The sequence below is a fragment of the Parasteatoda tepidariorum genome, chromosome 11, assembly GCF_982258835.1.
Source record: "Parasteatoda tepidariorum strain Cologne lab strain chromosome 11, Ptep-v5.0, whole genome shotgun sequence".
Lineage (NCBI taxonomy): Eukaryota > Metazoa > Arthropoda > Arachnida > Araneae > Theridiidae > Parasteatoda > Parasteatoda tepidariorum.
The window spans coordinates 90560876-90587373 of record NC_141765.1 but is presented as its reverse complement, the minus strand read 5'-3'; the positions used below and the strand labels follow the sequence as shown (position 1 = coordinate 90587373).

Below are 26498 nucleotides of genomic sequence, written 5' to 3'. Positions count from 1 at the left end.
ATATAGTAGTGAAAAAAAAGTTTCTATCGGCAAAAAAATTTGTGCTTTTTTAAAATTTAAATTTTTTTAAAATTTAAATTTTTAAAATTTAAATTTTTTAAAATGCAATTTTTCTTTAAAATTTAAGATTTTTTTAAATATAAAATTTTTTAAAGTTTTCTAGGGAGAAACGATTTTAAAAATGTCAGCACCATTTTTATACAAACCCTTCGCAATAGTGTTTATCAACCAAATCTAAAGTTTAAAAAACTTATTTTAATTTTTACGTACTTTCATGAAAAGTTTTTGAATCAATATTGTCAAGAAACTAATAAAGAGAAATATATGTGAAGATAATTATGTGAGTTATTGAATTTGATGGAAATAGTGGTTATTGAAGGGTAACTTAGGGAGGATTGTCAGAGCCTTGATAGAAAGGGCGCACGCGTCGCTACACTTTCTTCCCTTCATTTTTCTGAAGACTACTCAACGGAGTGGCTGCACAAAAGGTAAGTTTCTTATTGCGTCACTCATTGGCTAACTCAATAACATTGAATGCAATCAATGATTGCACGGATTTCTAAAGATTTATTAAAAATGTGAAAATAGACAAATAAAAAATTTTAAACCAGGTTTCTAAAATATGTTTGATTAAAAAAATGCTGAATATATAGCTTGCATTGAAAGTAATTTAAATACCAAATATTCCAAAATGCTCGGTTTAAAATAAGAAGATAGCATAATTAAAAGAATTAAATTAAAATAAACAAATAAATCAATTCTAAATCATGCTATTTTAATTTCAAACTATTAGACTATAGTAAAAGGGGGAATATTCTAGGAATATATTTGATTAAATTTTAATAAAAAGAAAAATTGAAGCGATGAAAAACTTATTTTCCTATATAAAATTACTTTAATTTTTTTTCGACAGAATAAAATTGAAATAACTTTTTATTTTTTTTGAGGTAGTAGTTAAAAATAAGCTTATTTAAAATACAAATATTTATCAAAAGTTACGAAAGTTTACAAACAACAAAGTAATTTCAACTTCAAAATAATGCCACCCTTTCCCCCTTTTTATGGCCAATGATTTCAAGAAAATGAAAACATTTTGAATTTACTTATAAATATTATCAGAAAACATCATAAAGATTTAAAAATATTAATATTGTCAGAAAACACCTTAAAGATTTAATAATATTGTCAGAAAACAACATAAAGATTTAAAAATATTGTCTGAAAAATAAAAAATATGTAACAATTTCTTCATAAGTTGGTTGAATTTTAATTTTTAATTACAACATTTCTTTTACTAATCATCTCAATTTCAAATAATTAAAGAATCTATAAGAAAAAAGAAAAAAAAAACTCTTTAAATATTTATTTACCAATTGTAACCCTTAAATGCGTGACCTATTCTTTATTGCAAGAAAAGTATAAATAAATTTCTGAATAATAATTTTTCAATTACAAGTGATTTCGATATTTTAGATTTAAATACCAAAGTCATTAATATTTATTTATTAACCTGTTGTACTGATGATGGAGTTTTAGTATCTTTTTTTTTTTTTTAACTTGTTTATAATTTGTACGTTTTTTCTTCATTACTTTACTACTAGTATAAATCGATACATAGTTCTTTCGAACATCTTATAATCAAATACAGCCCACAAATTTAAATTAATTATTTTTAAAGAGTTTTCGAAAAAAATCAAATTCGTAAATGTTAGTTTGTATTCAAAATGTTTTTGTCAGTTTCCCAAGATCATTACTATCTTTATTATGTACAAAAAGGTGTACTCTCTCAATGTTAAATTCTTTATCTATGGTGTACATTTTAACGAGTTTTTTTTTTTTTAAATGTGGAACATTGAACATTCGAGATTGAATATCAAAATTTAGGGTGTTTTTTTATTACTTAATCTAAGTTAAGCATAATAAAGTATTAATGATTGAAAATCATTTAATATTTTTTTTTTTTTTTTTTTTTTTTTTTTTTTTTTTTTTGGTACTCAAAATCATTTTAAAATTGCTGCTCCAAATTTAAAGTGTAGTTGTTTCATATAAATCACGTATGTTTTCTTTTAACGTTCTATCTTTCAGCATACGCTATATTTTCTAGAAGGCAAACTTTTTCCGTTTTCCGCGAAAGATATAGTTAAGTAGGAACACAATAGATATTTATCTTAATTTTGTTACTTTACAAAGACTCGTCACAAGATAACAGAAACAAAGTGGCGCTTTATATTAACTTTTGAATCATTCACATAAGAAGTTGAGGAGAAACTAACGAGAAATCAAATTTACAAAATCAAGAACTATAGAGTTTAACATAAGTTTTGCTACCACTAGAAAAAAATTGCCCCGAAAGCAGAACACAGGGAGGTCCATGTATTTTATCCATAAAAAGACAAACAAAATTGTAGTATTTAATTTTGACCCGAATGCATCAGTTATTTGTCTTTTTTGGTGTCCAGGCGAGGAATTTTATAGCCATAACCTGTGGATATAGAACAAGTAGTTCTGGTAAAGGAAGGGGGGGGGGGACAAGTATGATCACGAAAAACAAATTCAAAATTGAATAATTTAATTTGTATTTTTTAGCGTTTTTTTAATTGCAATTATTCATTTTTTAACTAAATTTTGTTTTTCGAGACATAAACGAAACTCACCAATCAATAAAATTCAACAAGAAATTAAAAGAAAAAAACTTGAAGAACTTTCAGGGGTGTTATGATTAATTTAAAGTATAATTTTATCTCAGAACAGATTTTAAGGATCTTAAATTGGTGCTAAAAGATGAATCACGTATAAATAATGCTTAAAATATGTTTGATTCCGTCATTAAAAGTTTAAAACAATTTCTCGTTAACCAAAGCAAAATAAAAAATGCTTTGCCCTTTTTTGCATCTTTTGCAAACTAAATGATAAATATAGAAGTATGAAAAAGTTGCTTTAGGTAGTTATGTATTTTAAAAGTATGAAGTATTATTTTAAAGAGTACTTTCATCATATATTAATACAGAAAGCGATAATACTAATTTTTACCAAATTCTTTCTTGACCTTGCTTTGTTTAAATCAGTCAAGTCTTATTTTAGCTATTTTAAACCTTTTTGTGCACTCTCACGTTATAACGTTCGCTTTTCCCTGGAGGTATCCCAAAACATTTTATAACTGGGATAAATTTTGATAAGATGGATTTTCTACATTTTCATGACTATCAATACCTAAAGTCTTCATTTTATTAATAATATCCTAATAAAATTTGAGATTATACTGTGTGCCCCTTAATATCGAAGAGCTATCCAATACAGTAAAAGAAAAATAACACATTTCATGAATAACGCATTTTTGAAGTGGTGGAAGAACTTTTGAGGGTGCAATTTTGATGTGCTCGATTGTCGATGACTCATTTGCTGCCTAATTTCCTGCGCAGTTCGTTTTCGTTTAATTTTAATAACAAAATAGTTTATTTAAATTTATTAATATGTCTGGTTTGGATAGAAAATAATCCGTTTAAAAGAACGGCATTTTTAATTTAGGGCTTGTTAAATTGTAAAAAATGCAAGATTAATTATGAACTTCGCTTTATTATGTGTTTGGTTAGTAAAGATGGTTACGATTTTTATAGCATTCTTCGTCGTCTTACAAAGTTTAACTTCTAACTAGCATTTCGTCAAAAAAATTATTGCCTTCATTTTTTTTGTTAAAAAACCAAAATTAATTGACGGAAAAGCCGTTTAAGCAATTCACGAGGCTTTATAGCATAGAAAATAATTAAAAATGTAAACACAAAATAATAATAATAAAGAAGGTGATTTTTCTTTTCAAAAAAATTCTTCAACAGTTAAAGACTGCTTCATTATCCGCTCCTCTTTTTTGCAGGGTAAATTTTTTACAAATATAATATGCATTTTTCAAATTTTTAAGACAAAGAAATGAAAAAAATATGAGGGGTCGCAAGCTAAAAAAAGTGTGAGCTCTACTGACTCATACAAAAACCTGCGCAATTTACTAACCTTGTATAACAATATATACTAAATTTAAAATAAAAAACATTATTAGTTATCAGTAGAGCCCGGATTTTGATGACCTAAAAATCTCAATTAATGCCCTTAAAAAGTGCAAAAAATACCCTTACAAACTGCAAAAAATGCCCTTAAAAATGCAAAAAATGCCCTTAAAATGCGAAAATTGCGCTAAAAATGCCTTATGACATGACTTAAATAGAAGTAAAAATATTGAACTAAAACAATGTTTTACTCTTTAAAATTATTATGAGTCGTTTCAAAAAATATAAAGCAATGCAATACTTGTTCTACGTTCATTAAAGTTTGAAAAATATGTTTTATATCCTAAAATAACAAAAAAAAAGGAAAATATGTTGACTCCAAAACATTTTAATTTTGTATAGAAACTTAAATGAATATAACAACTTCCATCTCATAATATTACTAAATATCAGAATTACAGTGGATTATTAAATTTTCTTTAATATTTTGAAACGTAAACGAGCATCTCTTGTCTGAAAGCAAATTTTTATACCAGGAGAAACTTCTTTCAACGTCTACTGATGTTATTGGTGCGTACTTGAAAAAGACGGTCACACTTACTGACAATTCTTCTTCAATTTGAAAAGATGTTGCTTCACCTTTTAATATCCTAGAGATTTTCTTCATTGCTTGGAAGCCAGTGTAATAATAAAAAATTATAAAAAATAGCAAAAATTAGAAAAAATTAACAAAAAATTTAAAAAATGCTTTAAAATGCAAAATACGCCCCAAAATTTAAAGAAAATGCCCCATAAATCTAAAAAAATGCTCTAAAGGACAAAAAATGTCCAAAAATGCAAAAAATGCAAAAAAATGCAAATGTCATCAAAATCCGGGCCTTAGTTATCAGTATAAATAACGAACTCCTATGTGTGAGAATGTTGGTAATTCCGGAACAGTTCCGAAGTCAGGAATTTATAAAAGGGGATTCATATACTGCAGTCATTATTAGTAACGATTAAATGTCTTTGCACATAATATCTGGAAAACACAGTCTATTATTAATAATTTAACTTTATAAATACGCGATTTTTCTTATTACATTTTGTAAGAACAATACAGTTTTGTAAGAACTAAAGTGATAAATCTTGACAGATAATTTCACAACGCTTGGGAGCGATATTCCTCCTACACTTTTAAAGTTTGTTTCCATAAACTTTAAGTAAATTTAATAAAATAAAATTCAAATTATGTACAAAGTGCCTTTAAAAAATTATGATTTTTGTAAACTATCAAGGGTTGAATTATCTTATATGTATAGTTAATCTTTCGTTCTGAGAATTGAATTTCTCAATCATTTCACATACATTTAATAGTATGTAAAATGGCCGACCTGGTGTTGCCGAGTGGTTAGCGTGCCTGACTGCGGAGCTGCTGGTCGCGGGTTCGAATCCTGCTCAGGGCATGGATGTTTCTTTCTCTCTGTGTTCTATGTCCTTTCTCCTTTGTGTGTGATTGTGTGAATATGACCCGCCCTATAAACGGGTTTGTGGTTGTGTGACGTGGGCGACGCTGCTCCACCGCTGTGGCTTCGTCACAGGTGCCCACTAGATAACGAGAAGAGAGTAGCAGTTCTGACATTTCTGCGGCCAATGAGAAAACCCCCAAGTGCTCGCCATTAAAAAAAGAAGAAGAAAAACATTTAATAGTGTGAAGCCACTAGAATAGATAAAAAACAACAAAAATAGTAGCTGTGTCCTAAGTCACAATGCAGGCAATTTAATTTGTACCTGGAAGAAATTGTATTACCATGTTCCAAAAATGAGTTGAAAAATATTAATTTTTTTCTCGAATAACAACCACGACTGTGTTAAATCTTTACTCTCATGAATTAGTATTCTAAAAAAAAAAAAAAAAAAAATATTTGTATTAAACGCGAATTTAGCAAAATAATTTTCAGTAGGGAAAAAAATAGGATGATATGACCCTGGCACTACATTCCACGTTGATTCTCCCGATCAATTTAATTGTGCCTTCATTTTCTAATTTCTTTAAACAAATTTTGGATTTCATGGTTTTCTGCTGTCAGCGTCATTCTGGTTCAAAAATATTCTTGTTTTTGCGCTTCCTGTAGTGAAAACTCTTTCTAAACACTTCTATTATCCATAGTAAGATTATTCATCTCGTTTCTTATGCTGAAAAATTCTGGTCTATTTTTTCTTAATCAGCACCCAGTTCTTTCGCAATCTGTCTCTTTTTAATCATTCAATAACTATTTTGCAATTAGTTTACCAAAAATGATCATAAAAGTATTAGTGCTATTATGAACGTGAATTACAATCATGACTGTGCTAAATCTTGTTCGAATTGTGAAAGCAAAAACTTAAATCTATGTTTTGCAATAAATGGTTAAAGAGAAGGTCATACAGGATTGCTTTGTTTACTAAAATTGATTATAAAATCACCTTATGGAAATTGTTCAAACAGATCATCTTTTATCCGAGGAGCACCAGGTAAACATTTTATTAATCCATAACTTAGAGTTTTAACTATGTTAACTTACAGCAACACGAAAATTAATTTAATTGGATAATTTTTAAGTAAGATTAATAACTGGTTAAATTATTACAGAACATTTTAATTCCTTATCATAAAGATTAAAGAATAAATATAATCCTACTAAATTTCATCCGTTTTTGAAAATGCATTTAAAATAAACAATTTTAAAGGTTTTTCAAACTAATGCAAGCAACTTATAAAATTTCAATGACAATTTCTAATAATAATTATTTGATATATTTTCAAAGCATTTTGAAATGCTACATTTGAATAAATTGTTTTTGTTGCATTGTTGAAGAAAATCACAGTACATTAGAAGAGCTTCAAATCTTGAGCAGGAAAAGAAGTCATTAGAAGAGGTTTCTAAATGAAAGAGCAATTTTTACCTCAAACGTTTTTTAAAAATCCAAAAAAGCAAAGCAATATCCTAATAAAATAAATAGCTTCTCCAAGTTCCACTTTCGAGCATTTCATAGTAAATCAATCACAATAAAAAGAAGTGATTTTAATAACTTTGTAGCGTAAAATAGTTTCATTTTTAATTAAAAATTATTATTATTAAAATTATTTATTAAGAATTATAATAATTGCTAATTAACAATTATAATTACATACTTTTGAACAAATTGCACCGAGTAAAAGATTTTGTAAGATTTACTTAAGCAGCTGAAATTTTCTAACCTTCTTATAACGAAATTTTCTAGTGATTTTTTCCAACTAGACTCGATTTCGTCATAGACCATATCTCTTTCTTATAGAGGCATATTTTTTTTCAAATTATGAAAATTAAATTGAAATATGTATCGCCGTGATGCAAACTGTTAAATAGAGATTTAAAATTTATGTAAAATTTTTCCAATTTTTAAATATATGTTTCACACTTGTCATCATTTTTATAAAGGTAGAAAAACCATCATAATTTCCAAAATTAAAATATATCGCTAACATTTTATGCGTTTATTTATTTTTTTTTTTTTAACTAGGAGGTCCAGTCCTCTCCAGATATGTCTTTATATAGTTTTCGGAACTCTTCGATACCAGGTTCGATTCTTATAAATCGGCTAAAAATCAAGATATTAGTAGTGTTATTTCTTGCTTGATAAATTAAAATTTGTAAATTTCTTAAAATTTTAGCTGCTAATATTTGTGGTTATACCTAAGCCGTTTTTATAGTAACTCATAAAAACGTCCAATAATTTGTGTTAAAATATGTTTCATGCAACGCAGAAGTGTATGGAAAAAGGTCTCAAGCAACATAACCTTTGGCCAAAAAGTTAACAAAAATTTCTCTTTTTAAACGAACACAGCCATGTTCTTTTCAAAAAAATAAATAAATGGTAAATTTTTATTAACTTTCAGGAATACGAAACTTCAAGATTTATTTTTCAGTACCAGAATCAAATTTGCCCCTATTTCATGATGATCGATCACTATACCATATCATAGACCAGATTTATTGCTTCATCGTGGCATCTTTATATGCCACAAATATGTGATGAAGCAATGAGTATGTGACATCTTTATGTGTCACATATTTATCTACAAGTAATGGAAGGTTTACGGAAAGGAATGATTCTCTCGTAAAGTATAACTGGTATAATCGATTGCAGTCGTCTGGTGTGGAAAAACTGTATGTAGAACTAGGTAGAAGCTCTCAGATACTGGGAAAGAACAAGCTTACGTTCTTTGTTAATACACTTGTTGAATATTTCGATGGTTAAAATAGAAACTAAATCTAAAAGCATATTTTTTTAAAAAAATATTATTATATCCATATTTCTACCTTTTTTTACAGCTATGTTTTCGTTTACTAGTCATTTCTTAAAAACAAACAAGATTTATATTGTTAAAACAAGATAAAAAAGAATTATTACAAAATGCTACGCTCAACACTCAAATCTTTTGTTTCTTCTCACAAAATAGTTATTTTTCCTTCGAAATATTCACTATTAACTTTATAAATACTTTGCAGACATCTTTGTTTTCTGGAAAAATTAAAATTACTCACTTAAATTTTTGATCTATGAATATTCTTTTGTTTGTACATGTAGTGATGTAATAGGGTAGTAATAGTAATATGAAAGGTGTTTAGCTAAGAATATATATATATATATATATATATATATATATATATATATATATATATATATATATATATATATATATATATATATATATATATATATATATATATATATATATATATATATATATATATATATATATATATATATATATATATATATATATATATATATATATATATATATATATATATATATATATATATATATATATATATATATATATATATATATATATATATATATATATATATATATATATATATATATATATATATATATATATATATATATATATATATATATATATATATATATATATATATATATATATATATATATATATATATATATATAATTCTTTCATAAAAATTATTAACTGGGGAATATTATGAAGAGTTCAAAAATTCCCAATTAATACTTTTTTTAAGAATTTGCGTTAAAGATATAGTTATCATAATGTAAATATTTAGATGTCAATATTCTGTGCTGTGAAAAAGATATATCGAAAAATGTAAAATTACCTCTACCGAATCATTTTTTTTCTAAAAATACGTTAAGAAGAAAAGATCAGCTAAAAGTAGGAAATATTTACATATAATGCAATTCTGTCACACAATGGATTTTGGATGGAAATTTCATTTACCCTTTAGTGGCAAGCATTTAAAATACCAACATTATTCAACAACATTATTTGAGCAGAATTATCTGATAAAATAATTAAAAGCTTTTCACTAATAAACAAATGCGAAACTTCAAAAAAGATGATGTTATAAAAAAGTAAAAATCTGCATAATTATACCTTTATTAATAACTTTTATTAGTTTCATGCTAATGACAGCTTAAAAAGGTCTGTAGCTGATTTGCTTATAGAAAATCACATGATGCGATTTGTTTCCAATAATAAGAATATTGAAAACTGTAATCATTAGATTTTCATTTTATGTAAAGATATAAATAATTAGTTTAATTCTATTTTTCTTCAGTCACTTTCCCATATATCAGATTACCTCTCTCTTTTAACATTAATTTTATTGAAATAACTATTGTTTAATTTTCTTCTAATTTTATTATGTTTGTTTTCCAATATTAATTTTTTCCTAAAACAAATGCTAATGAAGCTTAAATACTGAACTTATAATTTTTTTAAATTTAACTTTTAATTAAAGAACTTTACTTTTTTAAACTTATTATTTTTACTTAAGTTGTGTGTTAAGTAATTATTATTGTTTTTGTTTCATAATTTTTAATGCTGAGATCAGTTTACATAAAATTTCTTTTTTTCTCATGTAATTGAATTAAACATCGAAAATTCTTTTAAATAATGTCTATGAGAAGAGGTTTAAAGCTAAGTTATAATTTTTTTTCTCTGAAGGCAATTTAATATAGGAATATCAAACTATAAATTTTTGTCACCCTATGCATCAGATTAAGAGTTTAGTGAATCTTTTCTTTTTTCTATTTCCGATGCTCGAGGAAGTAAAAATAAATTATTTACTTTCATCAGTAAATGAACTGAAAGAATCAAAAGTTCTTCCTGAAAGATTATTTTTCTAATATTTATTACAAAGAGATATAGATATTTTTCTCATCTCTCTTACATTTTCTTCTATTTTTCTTATATTTTTCCTATTATCTTATTTTTCTTTTCTTTCTTGTAGTTTTTTTTTTCGAATCGAAATAAAAATACTAAGGAGAGGAATGTTTGTGCATATTTAAAATTCTCATACATAAGCATTTTGAGCAAAAATAATGAAATATCGAGAACAGAATCATAAGAAAAAAAGCAAACATCTCTTTTTAATGAGGAGGTGAGTTGGTCACCCAATTCATTAAAAGAAAAGTGAATTTAAATATGGAAAATAAAGCATTACATTACAGTTAACAATGAAGAAAGATAAGTTGTAAAGAATGAAGCATGAAAAATAAGGAATCTAATAAACGAAATCTTATTTAAAGATTTAATCCATCACTTTTGGAAAACTTTACCACATTTTACATATGCATTTTTAAAGTTTGTACATGTTTTAGGGAGCCACAACACATGCACACATCTTATCTAATCATTATTTTTAGTTGTGGTATCTTATTTTTGTCCACACTGATTTTCTTCAAATTCTTAGTCTTTTGAATCGTGTAATACGTAAAGTTTGATCGAATAATATGTTAGATTTGTAGAATGGGAATAAATTATGCAGGGTTAGTACGATCCTTAAAAAATTTCAAAAATGCAATTTCAATATTGTACTAAAAAAATTAAGGCCTAACCATCTTAAAATTACGAAACCAAACCACAATCATAAATAAAACTTCGCAAATATTTTTATTTATATTAATTTATTTTATAATAATATTAAGCTTTGTGGCGGAAACAGATTTATTAAAATACATATTTAGTTTTGTTAGCACTTTCTGAATTTTATAGGCTTATTTGCCAATACATAGTAACAAAAATTAGACATCTCTGAAGATGAGATGACTTTGCCTCTCTCACACAGAAACATAGATTATGTCTTACAGCTAGTTGAACAAAAATATAACCTACGTACACTTAATTCAAGAAAAATATTCGATGAACATTAAAATTTTACATCGTCACTGTAAGCAAAGTTTTACCCAAATTGATAAACAAGTTAAACTGCTTCCTGTGAAACTGCATCGACTGCAATATATATTATTTTTATAACCGGCGTTTAACAGCCGACACAATTTTTTGGGTTTACGACTACCTATGTTCAACTCCGTAGCATTGTAATTTTGAACCCAATCCAGAAGACAAGGGAACTCCCGGATCAAGTATTGGGGGAAATTTGCCCACGGGGAAGAATTTTTTTTTTAAATATCCCGCATTTGCGTTACATGGAGAGGAAAAACACGAAAACTTCTCACGGTTAGCCTGACGGCAAGAGGGCTCTAACTAATAATCCATCTACCACTGAGGAAAGTTTACGTCAGCACTGTGGTCGGTGCAAGCCGAATGCGGAATTCTTCTCGACCAGCCATCGCTGGGATTCGAATCCGGTTCGCCTCATTGGAAGATTCCATCCCCTGAACCATCACAGCTGCTACTGCAATATATTAACAAATATAGGAGATATTTAAATTGTCCATCTCTTCTCTATGGCCATCTAATCTAGACTTAACCAGCATCATATGTTTTGGTTGTACTTAAAGATATTTATGTTAATGATGTTATATGTGAAAGTATCTAGGTTCAGTGCATCTGTAAACGATATTCATTATAAAAGAAATATATATTAAGACTCTAATTTGTGTTATATCTTCTGCAGATTTCAAATGTTTCAATGGTCTAAAAATTCCCGTATTGATTGTTTTTGAATTTAGTCTTAAAAAAAAACACATTTATGTTAAAGGCTAAATCAACTCGCGAATTTTTAAGAATTAAGTACCAATTTAATAGATTGACTTCAAATATGCTAATTAATTAGTCCTGACAGTTAATTAATCAATTATAAAGACGTCTTTTACCAGTACATACACATCTATTTTTAGACTAATTTGGATCTACAAAATATAAAGGTCAGTAGCAATTTGGAAAATATCATTCCAATAGTTTAGTCAGAAGAGCGATCCTTGGTGTTTAATTTCTTGTAATTCATCATTTCTAGATAAATTTTTAAACGAATTGAAAACTTTTTCCATAAAATTATGAATTTATAATTTCATTTAAAAAATTTCTTTGAAGTTCAATTTACGAAGTCCCAACCCTTGGAAACGTTCTATGTTAGCCAAAAAATACTTATAAGCATTAGCATAAAAATAACTTATGGATTTTGTCTAATACGTTCACGTCTTATTTAACAATGCATCAATTTTATTTCAGTCTTAATTAACTAATACTTTTAACGCTTTTTAATTCTGAAGTGCATGAAGGATCCAAGTGACAGTGTTTTTGGAGGTCGATAAACAGCCTCTGCAGTAAATTAAGCGATGAATGCCATGAAGCTCAGGATTTTCGCTAATTGGAGGAAACAAAGCATTTCAGCTATCAACTTCAAAGCTCATTTAATCATATTTACACTTTTTTCACTCACTTTTCCAAATACATTTATTTTGACTTTAAATAAATTCTAGTTTTATCTCACTTCAAAAAAAAAAAAAAAAAAAAAAAAAAAAACAGATTAATACTGGATTTGCGGTTCTCGTTTTGGTGTTTTGCGAGATTCTAACAGGAAACTTAGATTGTAAGTCATAGTCTTTAGAAAAAACTCTTCTCGCCACAAACCTCCTTTTGCTACAGCATTTCAAAGAACCGACCTGACTACGACATTGACCCCTACTTGAATCCTCGTAACTATCATAGACCAGACGAGGGGAGTTCTTTACATAGACAGACTATATATTCTAGTTTTGTACCAATTCTACTTTAAATACACTCGTTAGTGCAAATTTGTTCATTTAGTTTCTTCTTTGCTGCTCATTTTTGTACTAGAGTTGATTAAAATTTAAAATAGGGAGGCCGATATATCCGAGATAGATCACTGAAATATACACTTAAGTGGACAGTTAAAAATAACTAAACTCTTATTGTTGGTGTTAATGATCACAAAAATTGATCACAATTATTATTGTTGCAAAAAAAATTATTCAGGTGTCACAGAAAAGAGAGAACCCTAAATTTCAATAAATTTATAGCATTCCTTTATTTCTACATTAGAAAAATTCTTTTTCTGGAGTTATGACAAAAAGGAAACATTTCAGAGGTAACATTCAATTTATTTTATTTTATTTGAGATTTTTAAAAAAAAGCGATACATTCAAATCTACGATATAAGGAGGCGCATCATTGATGAGGTTCAATGTTCACATTTCCCCCAGAAATGATTAAAGTTAAATTTTATCTCGTAATTTGGATATGCTGTATCACAAAAGACAAATATCTGTATTTTTCTTCACAATAATTTGGGCTTATTATCGTTACCATATCACAAAGAAACTATATAAAAAGGACATAACAATTAATTAATAATAGAGTCTCCACAGTAAGATATCTCGTTATTTGAGTATACACTATATCACAAAGTGCCAAACAAGTGAGATTTTACCAGGTTATTTGGATAGCATAGAAATGATCTAACGAGGGTCTCGAATTTCATTTAGATATCTTACAACTTAATGGACCTACTAACGAGGTCCCCCAATAATTTAATGAGATTTGTCTCGTTATATAGATACGCACAAAGTTATCTCGTTATTTGGATATACTATATCAGAAAGGAGATGAATTTTGATTTTCAATTATATAAAATAGAAAAAACCAAAAAATAATTTAAAAACATTATTGTAAAAATATTTAAGACAAAAAATTGATAGAATATTTTCTCGTTCGATATATTTTTAATACATTGAAAAAGAATTACTTTAAGTTTAGGAAACAACTTTACAGACAAATGTAACTTGAGTATCTTATTCGTCTACTTCAGTCACTTTAATATATTAAAGGTATTCCATTTCTTAAAAAATATTTATAAAGTACCGTTGAAAATAAAATTGGTTACAAAACTCCATTAAATAAATTTAAAACCCGTTTTGGAAACCTTTGAAAGTTTTATTTCAAGGTTCTTATATTTTGCTTTCGTCTTTTATATAGAATTTCTAAAGTAGAAATATTTTATAAGACCGAGCATTTTTGTTTTTTACTCATCAAAACTCACGAGCATGAAAACATTAGGTCATGTAAATGGTAAAACACAAATAAATAAAAGTAATTACCGAAAACTATTTATTTTTTTTAATTCGAACCAATTTGGAGTGAAGCTCTTTTAAGTAATGTTTTGAGTCCATAAATGGTCCTAAATATTGTTTAGAGTCTATTGAAAGGAACATAAGGATAAAAATGTGTATAATAATTTATTTTAACCATTTCTTTTTCAGTTACCATAGAAACCAGATGTATTTTATTTGTCTCCATATAAGGAAAATACTTTACTTGCAATGGTTCTTCACATTTGAACTGCATAAGCTTTGAAGCTCCTTTTCGAATTGCACTAACCATATTTTGCACTTAAAAACTTCAATTAAATATTAAATATGTGGAATTTTTTGGAAGATCTTATTTTAAAATTGCATAAAGGAACTGCTGAATATTTATGCTCAAATTAAGGCTCTGGAACTATTTTGCAGCACAAATTTAAAAAAAGAAAATCGCATTAACTTCTTGATTATTAAGGGAAATTGTAAAGTAAACTACCTTCATTTTTTTCATACTTATCTTTCTTATATATAAGTATAACTGTTTCTAATTTAGTTGAATACGGAAAAACTTGTAGTATTTAAGACATGTTAACTCGATTCAGTTCTGGCCTTTTTAAAGTTTCTTCATATGAAATTCATTACGATACTATCACATGTACTTTGCATGCAAATTAAGACATGTTAACTCGATTCAGTTCTGGCCTTTTTAAAGTTTCTTCAAATGAAATTCATTACGATACCATCACATCTACTTTGCATGCAAATTAAACCATTAATATTAAGTATCTTTTTTTCGGTATCAAATTCGAAAAAAAATGAGGAGAAACGTTATTTTTCATAACTGAAGAGAAATAAATCTTTCATCGTTAATTTTGACTCGATCTGAGGTAAAAAATAATCTGTCTAGCTTTGTTGCTAAGCGTATGGATCATTTTCAAAAAACTTATATATGGCATATTTTCAAAAAACGTCCCATGATTTCAAGTAATTTTAATTACTAAAATTAAATTCCAAACAAAAAATATTCAAATTCATTAACTATATGTTTTCAGTAAATCTGGTTGTGAAGATATGATTTTTTAAAACGTCAGGTACCATTAAATTGCTATGTCCTCCTAATTAACTAGAGTTAATCCAACTGTTAATTTTAAATAATTTATTTCATTTAGTTGAAAAAATTGTGCTATATGAAATGCATATCACAGATTTCAAAATTAAGTAAGTTGCTGAATTTGAATCGCTTAGAGCCGCCATTGTATGCAGACATTTCACTTTTTAGAGAAAGCAGTTCTAATTTTTAGGCAAGGAGATATTTTCATATGTTTAATTTCAACGAAGATTGAATTATGAAGTATTTTCCGAAAGTTTATTTCTTACTTTTTAAGCACATTTACTTTGATTTTATTTAAATTTATCTCATTAATAGCGTAGTAAAAATGCCGGTCATATGCGTGTTCCTAAGGAGCCTAGGAGACAAATATGGAAATATATAAAATAGTAAATTAAAGTCGAATTTCTTTAGACATATTTAAGAAAGTCAGTAATATATATTAATAAATTCCAATCGAATTCCAGATGAGGCAACTCAGCCGATAATTCAACCACAAGTTATTTCAAAGTATTCTAAAATCCATTCAAATTTTCCCGGATAATTCAGAGAATTATTCAACGATTTCTTCTCTATTGAAAACACCCGAAATCGCCCCCCCCCTCCTAAAAAAATCCATAAGTCTCTGAACTATCGAACACAAAAAGTAGTTAAAAGTCTGCCGAAAAGATAAAAAGAAGATTATCTTGAATGATGTCAACAAAAAGAAAGAATCATTAGAGCTTAGCAGGAAAAGAGGATCTCAAACGATCAGCCAAACATAAGCTCGTTTTGCCATTTATACATGAAAGACAAAATGCTAGATATGCTTTTATGTAATCAATGCGTAAGATATGTACTTGAAGAATGTGTGAGAATGCCTAAGTCGAAAATTTTATCTGTACTATTCGCATGCAATCTGATTAAATAGTAATTTTTGGTAATTTTTTCAAATAAATAAATGGTAATTTTTTTCATGTTATTAAATGTTAATTTTTCTTCCAAATGGTAATTTTTCATTTTAATTTCTTTAAAATAAAAGTTTTTTTTTTTTTTCGTTTGAACATTGTAATACGTTCGTTTGAACATTGTAAAGCAAAAGGCGACTATTTCTTAACTTTTTAAAAGTGATTTCAATATAAAGGCCACCTTTGGAACATTATGTGCCAAAGTAGGCCCACAAGCTACTATTTGGAAATTCTTTTATAAAAAAATTACATTTCATTTTACAAAAAGAAGTACACTTAATATGTATTAGAGTTAGTCGTAAGAATTTACGAAAATAAAAAAATTCAGCCTCATATACCTAACCAAAAAATTATGTAAAATTATCAAAGCTTAACTATGGCCACCTGTGGTTCACCTATCCCATTTTTTAAAAATATTTTATTTTAATAATTTTTCTTCTTCTCTTTTAATTAATACTCATAATTTTTTTTCGATATTTTTTACCTATATATATATATGGGGCAATCCATACAAATTTTACACCTATGATACAAAAATTATATAATTTTTTTTTTATTGCTCTTTATTGAAAATAAATCGACACGTATTTTTGCGTTTTTGTTTAAATTGCATATTTTTTGACTATACGAATTTTTGAAAATTTCGCTTTTTTGAGCACCCGACTTTGCAAGTTATTTTTTAACGTATTGCCATCCAACAACAAAAGTATTTAAATACACTTTTTTGAAGTGATTTTTCTCAAACTTTAAGAAAATCAACATTAAAATATAAAATTTCTTGTTTTTGACATAAAAAAATTCATTTTTTGAAAAAAACAACTTTTTTTTGCAATTTGGACATCTTTGATTTTTTTTTTATATTTCAACAGTGTGAAGTATAATCAATGATGATATTAATTCCAAATTTTTGGAATGTTAAGACACTTTGTTCGAAAGATATAAACAAAACAGTGACGGTGCGCACTCCGCGTATGCATGTAGAATATGGCTCGACTGTTCTCGAACTCATCCGCTACCTACTAAACTAGCGAGGCGTGCGTGCTGTTTCGTTTATATCTTTCGAACAAAGTGTTACCATTCCAAAAATTTGGAATTAATATCATCATTGATTATACTTCACACTGTCGAAATATAAAAAAAATCAAAGATGTCCAAATTGCAAAAAAAAAGTTGTTTTTTTTCAAAAAATGAATTTTTTTATGTCAGAAGCAAAAAATTTTATATTTTAATGTTGATTTTCTTAAAGTTTGAGAAAAATCACTTCAAGAAAGTGTATTTAAATACTTTTGTTGTTGGATGGCAATACGTTAAAAAATAACTTGCAAAGTCGGGTGCTCAAAAAAGCGAAATTTTCAAAAATTCGTATAGTCAAAAAATATGCAATTTAAACAAAAACGCAAAAATACGTGTCGATTTATTTTCAATAAAGAGCAATAAAAAAAATAAATTATATCATTTTTGTATCATAGGTGTAAATTTTGTATGGATTGCCCCATATATATATATAGTATATATATATATATATATATATATATATATATATATATATATATATATATATATATATATATATATATATATATATATATATAGTATATATATATATATATATATATATAGTATATATATATATATATATATATATATATATATATATATATATTATATATATATATATATATATATATATATATATATATATATATATATATATATATATATATATATATCAAAACATTAAGGAAGTAGCCTCTGTTCAAACAATAGTTATGCAAAAATGTTTCTACTTCATTTCAGTCTTAATTCAGGTAAAAAAATGAATGTTGTTTAAAAAGTTGAGAATTCGGGTGAAATTTCACAATCGGTGAAGTAAGCATATTTGGAAGAAAAGAAAATCATATTGGTATTTATTTTAGGCAAAATTTACCTATCTACAACAATTGTGTTCACACTTTTTGACTGCAGATCTTTTTTTGTGAGATATCTTAAAAAGAGCAAACACCCTATTTCGAAGTACGTTTTTTGACCTAGGAACTGACGTTCACACAGGAGGAAAACTTAGATACTTAAGGATTGTCAAAGTAGAACCGGCAATTTATACCAAATTAAACCCCTGGCTTAATATACTAAAAAGTAGATTAGCGGTTAAGGCAACTTTTTTTTTTCAAATGAACTTCTAAAAAGCCTTCTAATCATACAATAAATTCAATTTATTAAGTCAATATTGATACATAAAAGGTAAATAAAAATTGTAACAAGGCAGCAGAAACCAAATTTGTTTTATATAATAGAAATAAGACATAAATAAAATCTTAATAATTAAAATATAAATGTGTGTTTGACTTCTATTATATAAAAAGCCTTCGTTATACTTTATTTTCGATTATAAAACTAAAGTATTGAGGAAAATATGTTTATGAAGTTTGACAAAAACATTTAAATTTTCTATGAAAATATCAAGAAATTATCTTTAATATATTTTTATGGTTAAAATTTTAGCGTTTCATTGGACAAAAAATAACTTTTCTTGATGTGCGCTTTTTCGCATAAAAGAATAAAATCAAACTATAAAGCTGTCAATTTTATAAGAAAAACTGTTATTTTCTCTGAGATTGTTTGTGAAATATAAAATAGTGTTAAAGAAATGGTTCTTTATTCTCATAAGTCACGGCCTTTTCTTTTCGGTTAATAATTATTTTTTATTATATTAATGCTAGATATGCTTATTTTTATTTTTTTTGAGGAGGGGAATTTATAAAAGTTTTTAAAGAATAACATATTTTATTTTATTGCCGTTGTTAAACAGTCGATTGCATGTGTTTCTTAATGTTGTTAAATTGTATTTATTGCAATGTTATTATTGGGATTCTGAACTACCCAAATAACATACCAAGCTCGTCAAACCGTGTGTTCCATACGAGTGGATTCTGAACTACTAAAACGGAGATCCCAGTACGACAGGCAATAGAGAAATTTTATTTTTTTAATACATTTATGTTTTTGTGATCACTGCATTTTACGACAGCTAAAAATTTTTGCAGGAAAAATCTAGTTTTTGACTTTAGACAGAATATTTATGATGGCATATTTGAAAACTATAGAAAATTTCCTACAAATTCTGTGCCTAGAGTGTGGCCGTGCCAACAATGTGTGTCCTAATAACCATAATTTTCTTAAAGTCTTTCATAAAACCACGATATTTGGTATCTCCTTTTTAATTTTCATGCAAATAAGTTTTGGAATGTGAATTTTTCTCCATTTTTATATATATTCTAAATAATTAAAATACTCACCCCTAAATGTCCTTGGAACCGAAATTTTTTAGGGTATTTCTCGTTTAAAATTTAATGGCCTTTTTTTAAAATTTTAAGCAATCAAAATTTAGAATATGACGCTTAACATTTCAATTTTAAATTAAAAGTTTGCATTTAACAAAAATAATAATCTTACAATAAAAGTTTTATTTTTCAAGTTCTGGAAAAAATTTACCCTTTTCTAATAATAATAATATCCAAGGTTGGTTACAATAATGCAACGAAGGACATTAAATGATTGCACATACAAAAATAAAAATATGCCTGTAATCTACCTTTAATTCTCATATGTTTCTGGAATCATTTTATAAAGCAACCTTACCCTAACATTCAGATGTTTAAATGTTGCTTTTTATTATGCACTTAGGCCAAATAAACGTGATTAGCAAAGATGAGTCCTGGGTGACTCAGAGAGTTTCTTTTCCTTAGAAAACAAGCCTTTTTTTTAAGATAATATTATTCTTAACAAACTAAAAAATGACTAAAATTCACTCTAAGAATAATTCAACATGTGTAATCGCCATATAATTATTAAAAAAGGGTCAAATTTGTACTAAACATACTAAATAAAACTTTACATAAACTTTACATTAACTTCAAAATGTTAAGAGACATATTCTAAATTTTGATTGCATGAAAAAAGGCATAAAAGGAAAAATGCCCTTGATTTTAAGGGCACTCAAGGGAGATTTTTGTCATTTAGAACAAATGTAAAAATGGGGTCAGGAAAATTAAGAATTAGAAATGGTGGTTTTAAGAAAATTGCTGTTATTCGGAAGGAGGGATTATAAGGTAAACACTTTTCTCAGGGGTAGGGAAACTCACATGAGTATTGTTCTAAGTTTAAATTGAGTAAAAATTTAAGAAGAGTGGCCAAAAATCAAAAATGGAAAAGACCTAAAAAAATTACTATTTAGGCGAATGTTTAGGAAAAATTATTTTACATTTAGTAATTTCGATTTTTTAGTGTGAATCAAAACTTGATTTTTTCTATACAAAAAATAAATTTCCATCAGTCAAATATCTTCCATTCTGTTTGATAACCATTTTCATGATGATGCCTCATATAACTTCGGGTTCTTATCAGCAAAGAACACGTTGGTACGCATAAGTATCAATTTTGAACTTGTAGTTCAATGCATTTTAAAATTATTATATTGGCAAGACAAAAATTTTAGAACATGAAAAGTCGTTAACAAACGATGTTGTATAAAATATATTTTCCTTTCGGTTTGATTAAATATTTTAAAACAGTAAAATTTGCTTAACTAAATTGTTTTGCTATTGAAATGCATATTTATAGCAGAACTAAGCATACTCCCGCAAACTCAACCAAGTGCGATTTGAGATCATCGTTATTACTAAAATTTCTATCATTTAAAAAAAATTTGTAATTTTTCGAAGCTATATGAGGAATTGCAAACCACAAAGAACTCGTGCTCCACCACGAAAAAGCAAGAACTTGCCCATTTTTTGTAACAAAAGCAAACTAATTGCATGGAAAGGGAGGCAGAATTCCTCATATAACAATACCAAAGGATTATAATTTATTTCGAAGTTTACCAAACTTTTTATATGGTAAAAACTTCAATAATAACGACTTCCACAAATCACACTTAATTGAATATTTTCCAAATAAGAACTATAAGTGCAGGATCATGAAGTTACCAGAAAAATAGCGAAAGGTCAGCGAAGAGAATGGAAGATATTTAACTGAATGGAGTTATTTTTTTCTTTCCTTTTTTGTACAGAAAAAATTAAGTTTTTTCACACTGAAAAAGCCAATACAAGGAGGAAATTAGCAAAAATCATTCTACATCATGTTATTTTTACTGTATTTCCACGCATGTTACTCATTTATATCCAATAACTACTACAGGAGATGCTCAAAGTTTTAGCCAGACTGTTATTGATGTGTTAGAGATACAGCTGTTACATGTTTGAGAATGTGCACCATTTCAGGCAACTGACTAATTTTTTAAACATTTAATGAAATAGTATTTGTTATAAATAAGCAACATGTGTGGAAATGTAGGGTGTTCTTAAAAGAATGTCCCACTTTCAATGAACAGTTTAATTTAAACTGATTACAACAAATCATATAAGATGAACAAATCTAATTTTTTAAGCAAATTCTTGATATGTGCACTCACACAAAGTGGTGACTCCTAACAGTAAGGCACTCTTCGTTTTCTAAATTGTAAGAGTGAACTATAATTTCAGTTAAACATGCGTTTCGTTTAAATGTGATGATTCTCGCAGCAAAAACACCCGCCACTTGCAAACAAAAGAGTGGGAAAAATTGTATTTTAAGTTGAATATAGAGTGGCAAAACTATTAAACATTTTCATATAGAGTTGCATGACAACAAACTTGATTACTAAAGAGGAATCTAAAACCAGTTTTTTTATGGTGGAAAAGTAAATTCTTAATTTGCCTTTTATTTATAGTAAATAAAATACTTTAATGAATATTAAATATTTAGCGTTTCTTTATTGTCCAATAACGGACTTAAGTGAAAAACTAAATGACTTCTACTGTGATCATTAGATGATCTTCATAGTACAATATTTTCACAGAGGTGTATTTTATGTAATTTAATTGTTTTTCTTTTAGAAAAGGGACGCAACATGACTACCTCATTTTTTCAAGAAGAGCTAATACCACCAGATACAAATATATCCTTTCTACCAAGACTGAACTTTAGTTTTGATGATGCTGTTAAAGAAGTTGAACGTCACCTCTCAAACGATAGAATGTTTAGTCGAGTCACTGAAGTTATTCTAATCATCATCTATACTATAATCATCCTTACTGGTATATTTTGCAATGTCGTTATTGCAGGAATAATTATTAGAAAAACCACCTTTAGCAGAACAAAGTACCCCTTTGTAATTAATTTAAATGTTTCTGATTTAATTCTTTGTTTGTTTTGTATACCATTTACACTAATAGCATTGTTAAGAAGAAATTGGATTTTAGGGGAAAATATGTGCAAACTTATCCCTTTCGTACAAGGTGTAACTGTTTTTCTGTCCTCTGCAACTGTAAGCGTGATTGCTGTTGATAGACTTAAAAAAGTTTTAAATGCATTTCCATCAGGAAGGAAAAGACAGAGTAAAGAAATTATTATCTCAATTATTTCAGTTTGGATTGTATCATTGATTTTTTCTTGCCCTGTTCTTTACGCACAAACTGTAGAAACTGTTGGATTGCCAGGCATTTACAAGTATGAAAAATGTATAGAAAAATGGCCCTGGAATAATGCCAAAGGTATTTACACAGTTATAATATTATTGGTCCAATTTCTCATTCCAGCTATTGTTTTATTTACAGCACATTTGAAAATTGAATCCCATCTGAACTATGTCATGAATCGATGCAATAAAAACACAGCACCAAAGTTTGGGGAAGATAGAGTCAGAAAGGAATTACTGAGAAATCGGAGAGCAACAATCGTTTTGGTAACTATAACTTCGGTGTTTGGACTCACTTGGCTTCCTTGGAACATTTTTAGCCTGATCGCAGATTTCTATCCTAAATCTATGTCAGCTAATAATTTGTACATGTCATTTGTAGTATGCCACATGATAGCTATGACTTCAGCTACGAGTAATCCAATTTTGTATGGATGGTTGAATTCGAACATTCGAAAAGAAATCGTGGCTGTTAAAGATGCCATTGCAGCTGCACTTTCTGGTCGAAAATGGAGGAATCAAACCGAGACAGAAGAAAGAATGTGTGATACAAAATTATAAGCATTATGCTTTTCCTGTAGGGGGAACTACGCAGAAAAATTAAATGAATATTGCAGCGATTTAACAAAATACGTTTTTTTATCTTATTGTACAGATTTTAATCTTCGTTTTCTCATGTTATAAATACGAAAAAAAGGGAGAAAAAAAATAGCGCTTATGTAATACAATGTTTATTATTTATTTTTTAAACTATCCATAACTTGCTGTACTTCATGAGTAGAAAAAAAAATCATCGAAATTTGATTCCGTTTTGATTTTTTCAAAATATATGAATATAGTTTTCGTTGCACGCAGAATTTATTAAAAGTAATTTTTTTTAAAAAAACTGGTGGTGGGTGATGCTTTGAAAAAGCAAATTCAAAATATGACATAAAAAAAGTTAAATTTTCTCGAAACACTCAAAGCCATTCAATTCAATTAATAAATCCCTTCTTGCAACGAAAACTATGTTTATTATGAACATAGTGTCAAAATTTCAAGTAAATTGGTCAAAAATTTTACTAGTTAGAGATACAGCAAGTAAGAGAAACGTAGTTTCGAATTAAAGTTTTATGATCCATATAAATATATAACGTTTTGAAACTAACTATAATGCATCAATAGTTCATAAGATGTTTTTTCTCCATAATTTTTAGCGATATTTCGTAGGAAATGGAATTTCTTGATTAACCAATAATTTATAAATTGCAAGAATACTGAACATAAGTACTTTATCACATTTTACCTAAATTTTTATACTTAAAAAAAATCCAAATAAAAATTTAATGTTCCAAACAGGCTGAAATTTGTTCAATGCTATATAGCAAAAATAACTTTAAACGATACTAAAATATTTCGACAGTTTAAAAAAAATAAACAGGCCCTTAAAAATTATTACGCAATATTAATAGAAAACAATTGAAATTAAAAAGAAAATTACATTGAGCATAAATTAATAACAAAAATCACATTTATAAACTATACAGGTACTTATTGATTTCAACATCAAAATCGTTAAATAATCGAAATAATTTTTAAAAAATCATGATATTTAAATAATACCCAAAGTAACTCATTCCTGATTCTGAAAAAAGGAAAATTATTACTTTTCGAGAATGTGGAATGAAAATTTTAAAAAAGAATCAAAAGATCTAAAACAGTAATTTTCCAAAAAAAAAAAAAAAAAATCCTAGAATGCATGGAACGAAAAAACGAAGTGGGAGATCAGAACTTCGCCGACAGAAAAGAATAATTGTCAGGAGAGCTTGCCAGCAAAAGAAACTGAAGTTACATTAATTTTGAATTTACCACGTTATGTAAGAACTGTTCATAACGCATCTTTTTTATGAAAAATTAGTGTCCACTTCTTACAAATTAACATGGTAGAAGAACGTTTGACACTGCCAAAAAATACATTTCTCTCAGACAAAAATAGACTGATGTCTGACGAGAAAGAGTTCAACCTTGATGGACCTGATGTTTTTCATTATGGTTATGAATGGTTGGGTTTTGGTATGATCTGCGAAAGATCAAATGTCAATAGGGCGGTGCCTCAGTGATAGTTAGAGGCTTGGCAAAGAGCTGCTCAATAGTCTTTATCAACAGTAAAATAAATTGCGTCAAATATGTCGATATGAAAGTTTGTTACCCGAAGCGTCACTGATTAACTCAGGAGACTCTATTTTTCAACAGGATAATGCTTCGATACACGTTTCAAGAGCTCTGGTTTGAAGATAATTCTGTAAATTAAATTGATTGTCCGGCGATTCTTAATCCAATCGAAAACTTATGGGGACTTCTAGCCCGAGAAGTTTATAAAATTTGCACACAATATCAATGTAAATAGGAGTTTGTCTTCGCTATCAAAGACGCTTGGAAGAAAATTTCTGTGGACACTTTAACCCATTTTAGGCCAAGCATAGAAATTTTATAAAATGTGGTATTATTTTCATTGAAATATGCTTATTTTACGTACATTAAGACACAAAAAAAAAATTCGTGTTTGATAAATTATTTTTTGTATAAGAATTTGAATGCTGCGTATAGGCACCATTCACCAAATCAATGAACAAACCATTTAGGTGAACGTTTGTTTTTTAATGAAATCTTTTTTATTTCTTTTATTTACTGACTTAGAACTTTTATCCATCTTAAAAACATACGATAAATCTTAAAAGGAATAATTATACATTTTCAAAAAATTTCATTTGTCAATAAAAATTTTGAATAGTTTAAACATTTCTCAACAGAAAGTGTTTCTTCAAATTTAATTACTAATAATTTATGGATGTCTTCAGAACCCTTGACAACCACAGAAAAATAAAATTAGCAAAAAATATATGTCACAATGTTAATAAAAAAATATTTATTGAAATTATGCGTTTGCGCATCTTTGGCCAAAAATTGGTTAAGAGATATTTCCAGACCCATGACCACTTGACTTATTCAAGTGATTGAAAAAAAGGGTAGTTTTCTTGATTATTGACGAAAATTTTAAGTGTAGTAGAACACGTCCTAATACTTTATTTTCATATTTTCGTTAGTGTTCATTTTTGTAAAATTCATATTTTGAAGCCAAATTTTATTTTTTATGCGCGATAAATGTTATTGTCTGGCATGGACAGGGCATATTCAGCATATATTCATTCAATTTAATGATGTCCTTATACTTATTCGCGAACTGTATCTGAAGTTATTAAATTTTTATTAAATCAAAAATAGTTTTTTGCTGTTTTCTTTTACAGTTATAATTTGTAGAAGAAAAAATTGATAAGTTATTGAGGGGGCGTGTGCCCCCCCCCCCACTTAGACTCTACGCCTAAGTTTCTGGACAGAATAAATTGTTTAAGAAAACTCCTATTAATTTGATATCTATTTAAATGAAGAGGAGTAATTAATGTTTCGTAGGCATTCTGAAATTTCTACACTGGCAATTATCCGATAAAAGGTCCATAATTAATGATAAAAACTTGATAAAAATTTAAAATAAATTACCTTTAAAATAAATTTAAAATAATTACCTGATAAAAATTTAAAATTGTCCTTATTTTCAATTTGCA

At 27.3% G+C, this 26498-nt stretch overlaps 1 protein-coding gene across 1 annotated transcript; it reads left to right on the top strand.

The window, feature by feature from the left end:
• Positions 1–403: 403 nt before the first annotated feature.
• LOC110282886 (neuropeptide Y receptor type 6-like) lies at positions 404–26146 on the top strand. The gene is made up of 2 exons (XM_021147116.4): positions 404–488; positions 22319–26146. The coding sequence occupies exon 2, from the start codon at positions 22333–22335 to the stop codon at positions 23458–23460; it is 1128 nt and encodes a 375-aa protein (XP_021002775.3). The 5' UTR covers positions 404–488; positions 22319–22332; the 3' UTR covers positions 23461–26146.
• Positions 26147–26498: the final 352 nt, after the last annotated feature.

Coding starts and splice junctions, on each gene's coding strand:
- LOC110282886 (XM_021147116.4), top strand. CDS start 22,333: ATGACTACCTCATTTTTTCAAGAAGAGCTAATACCACCAGATACAAAT.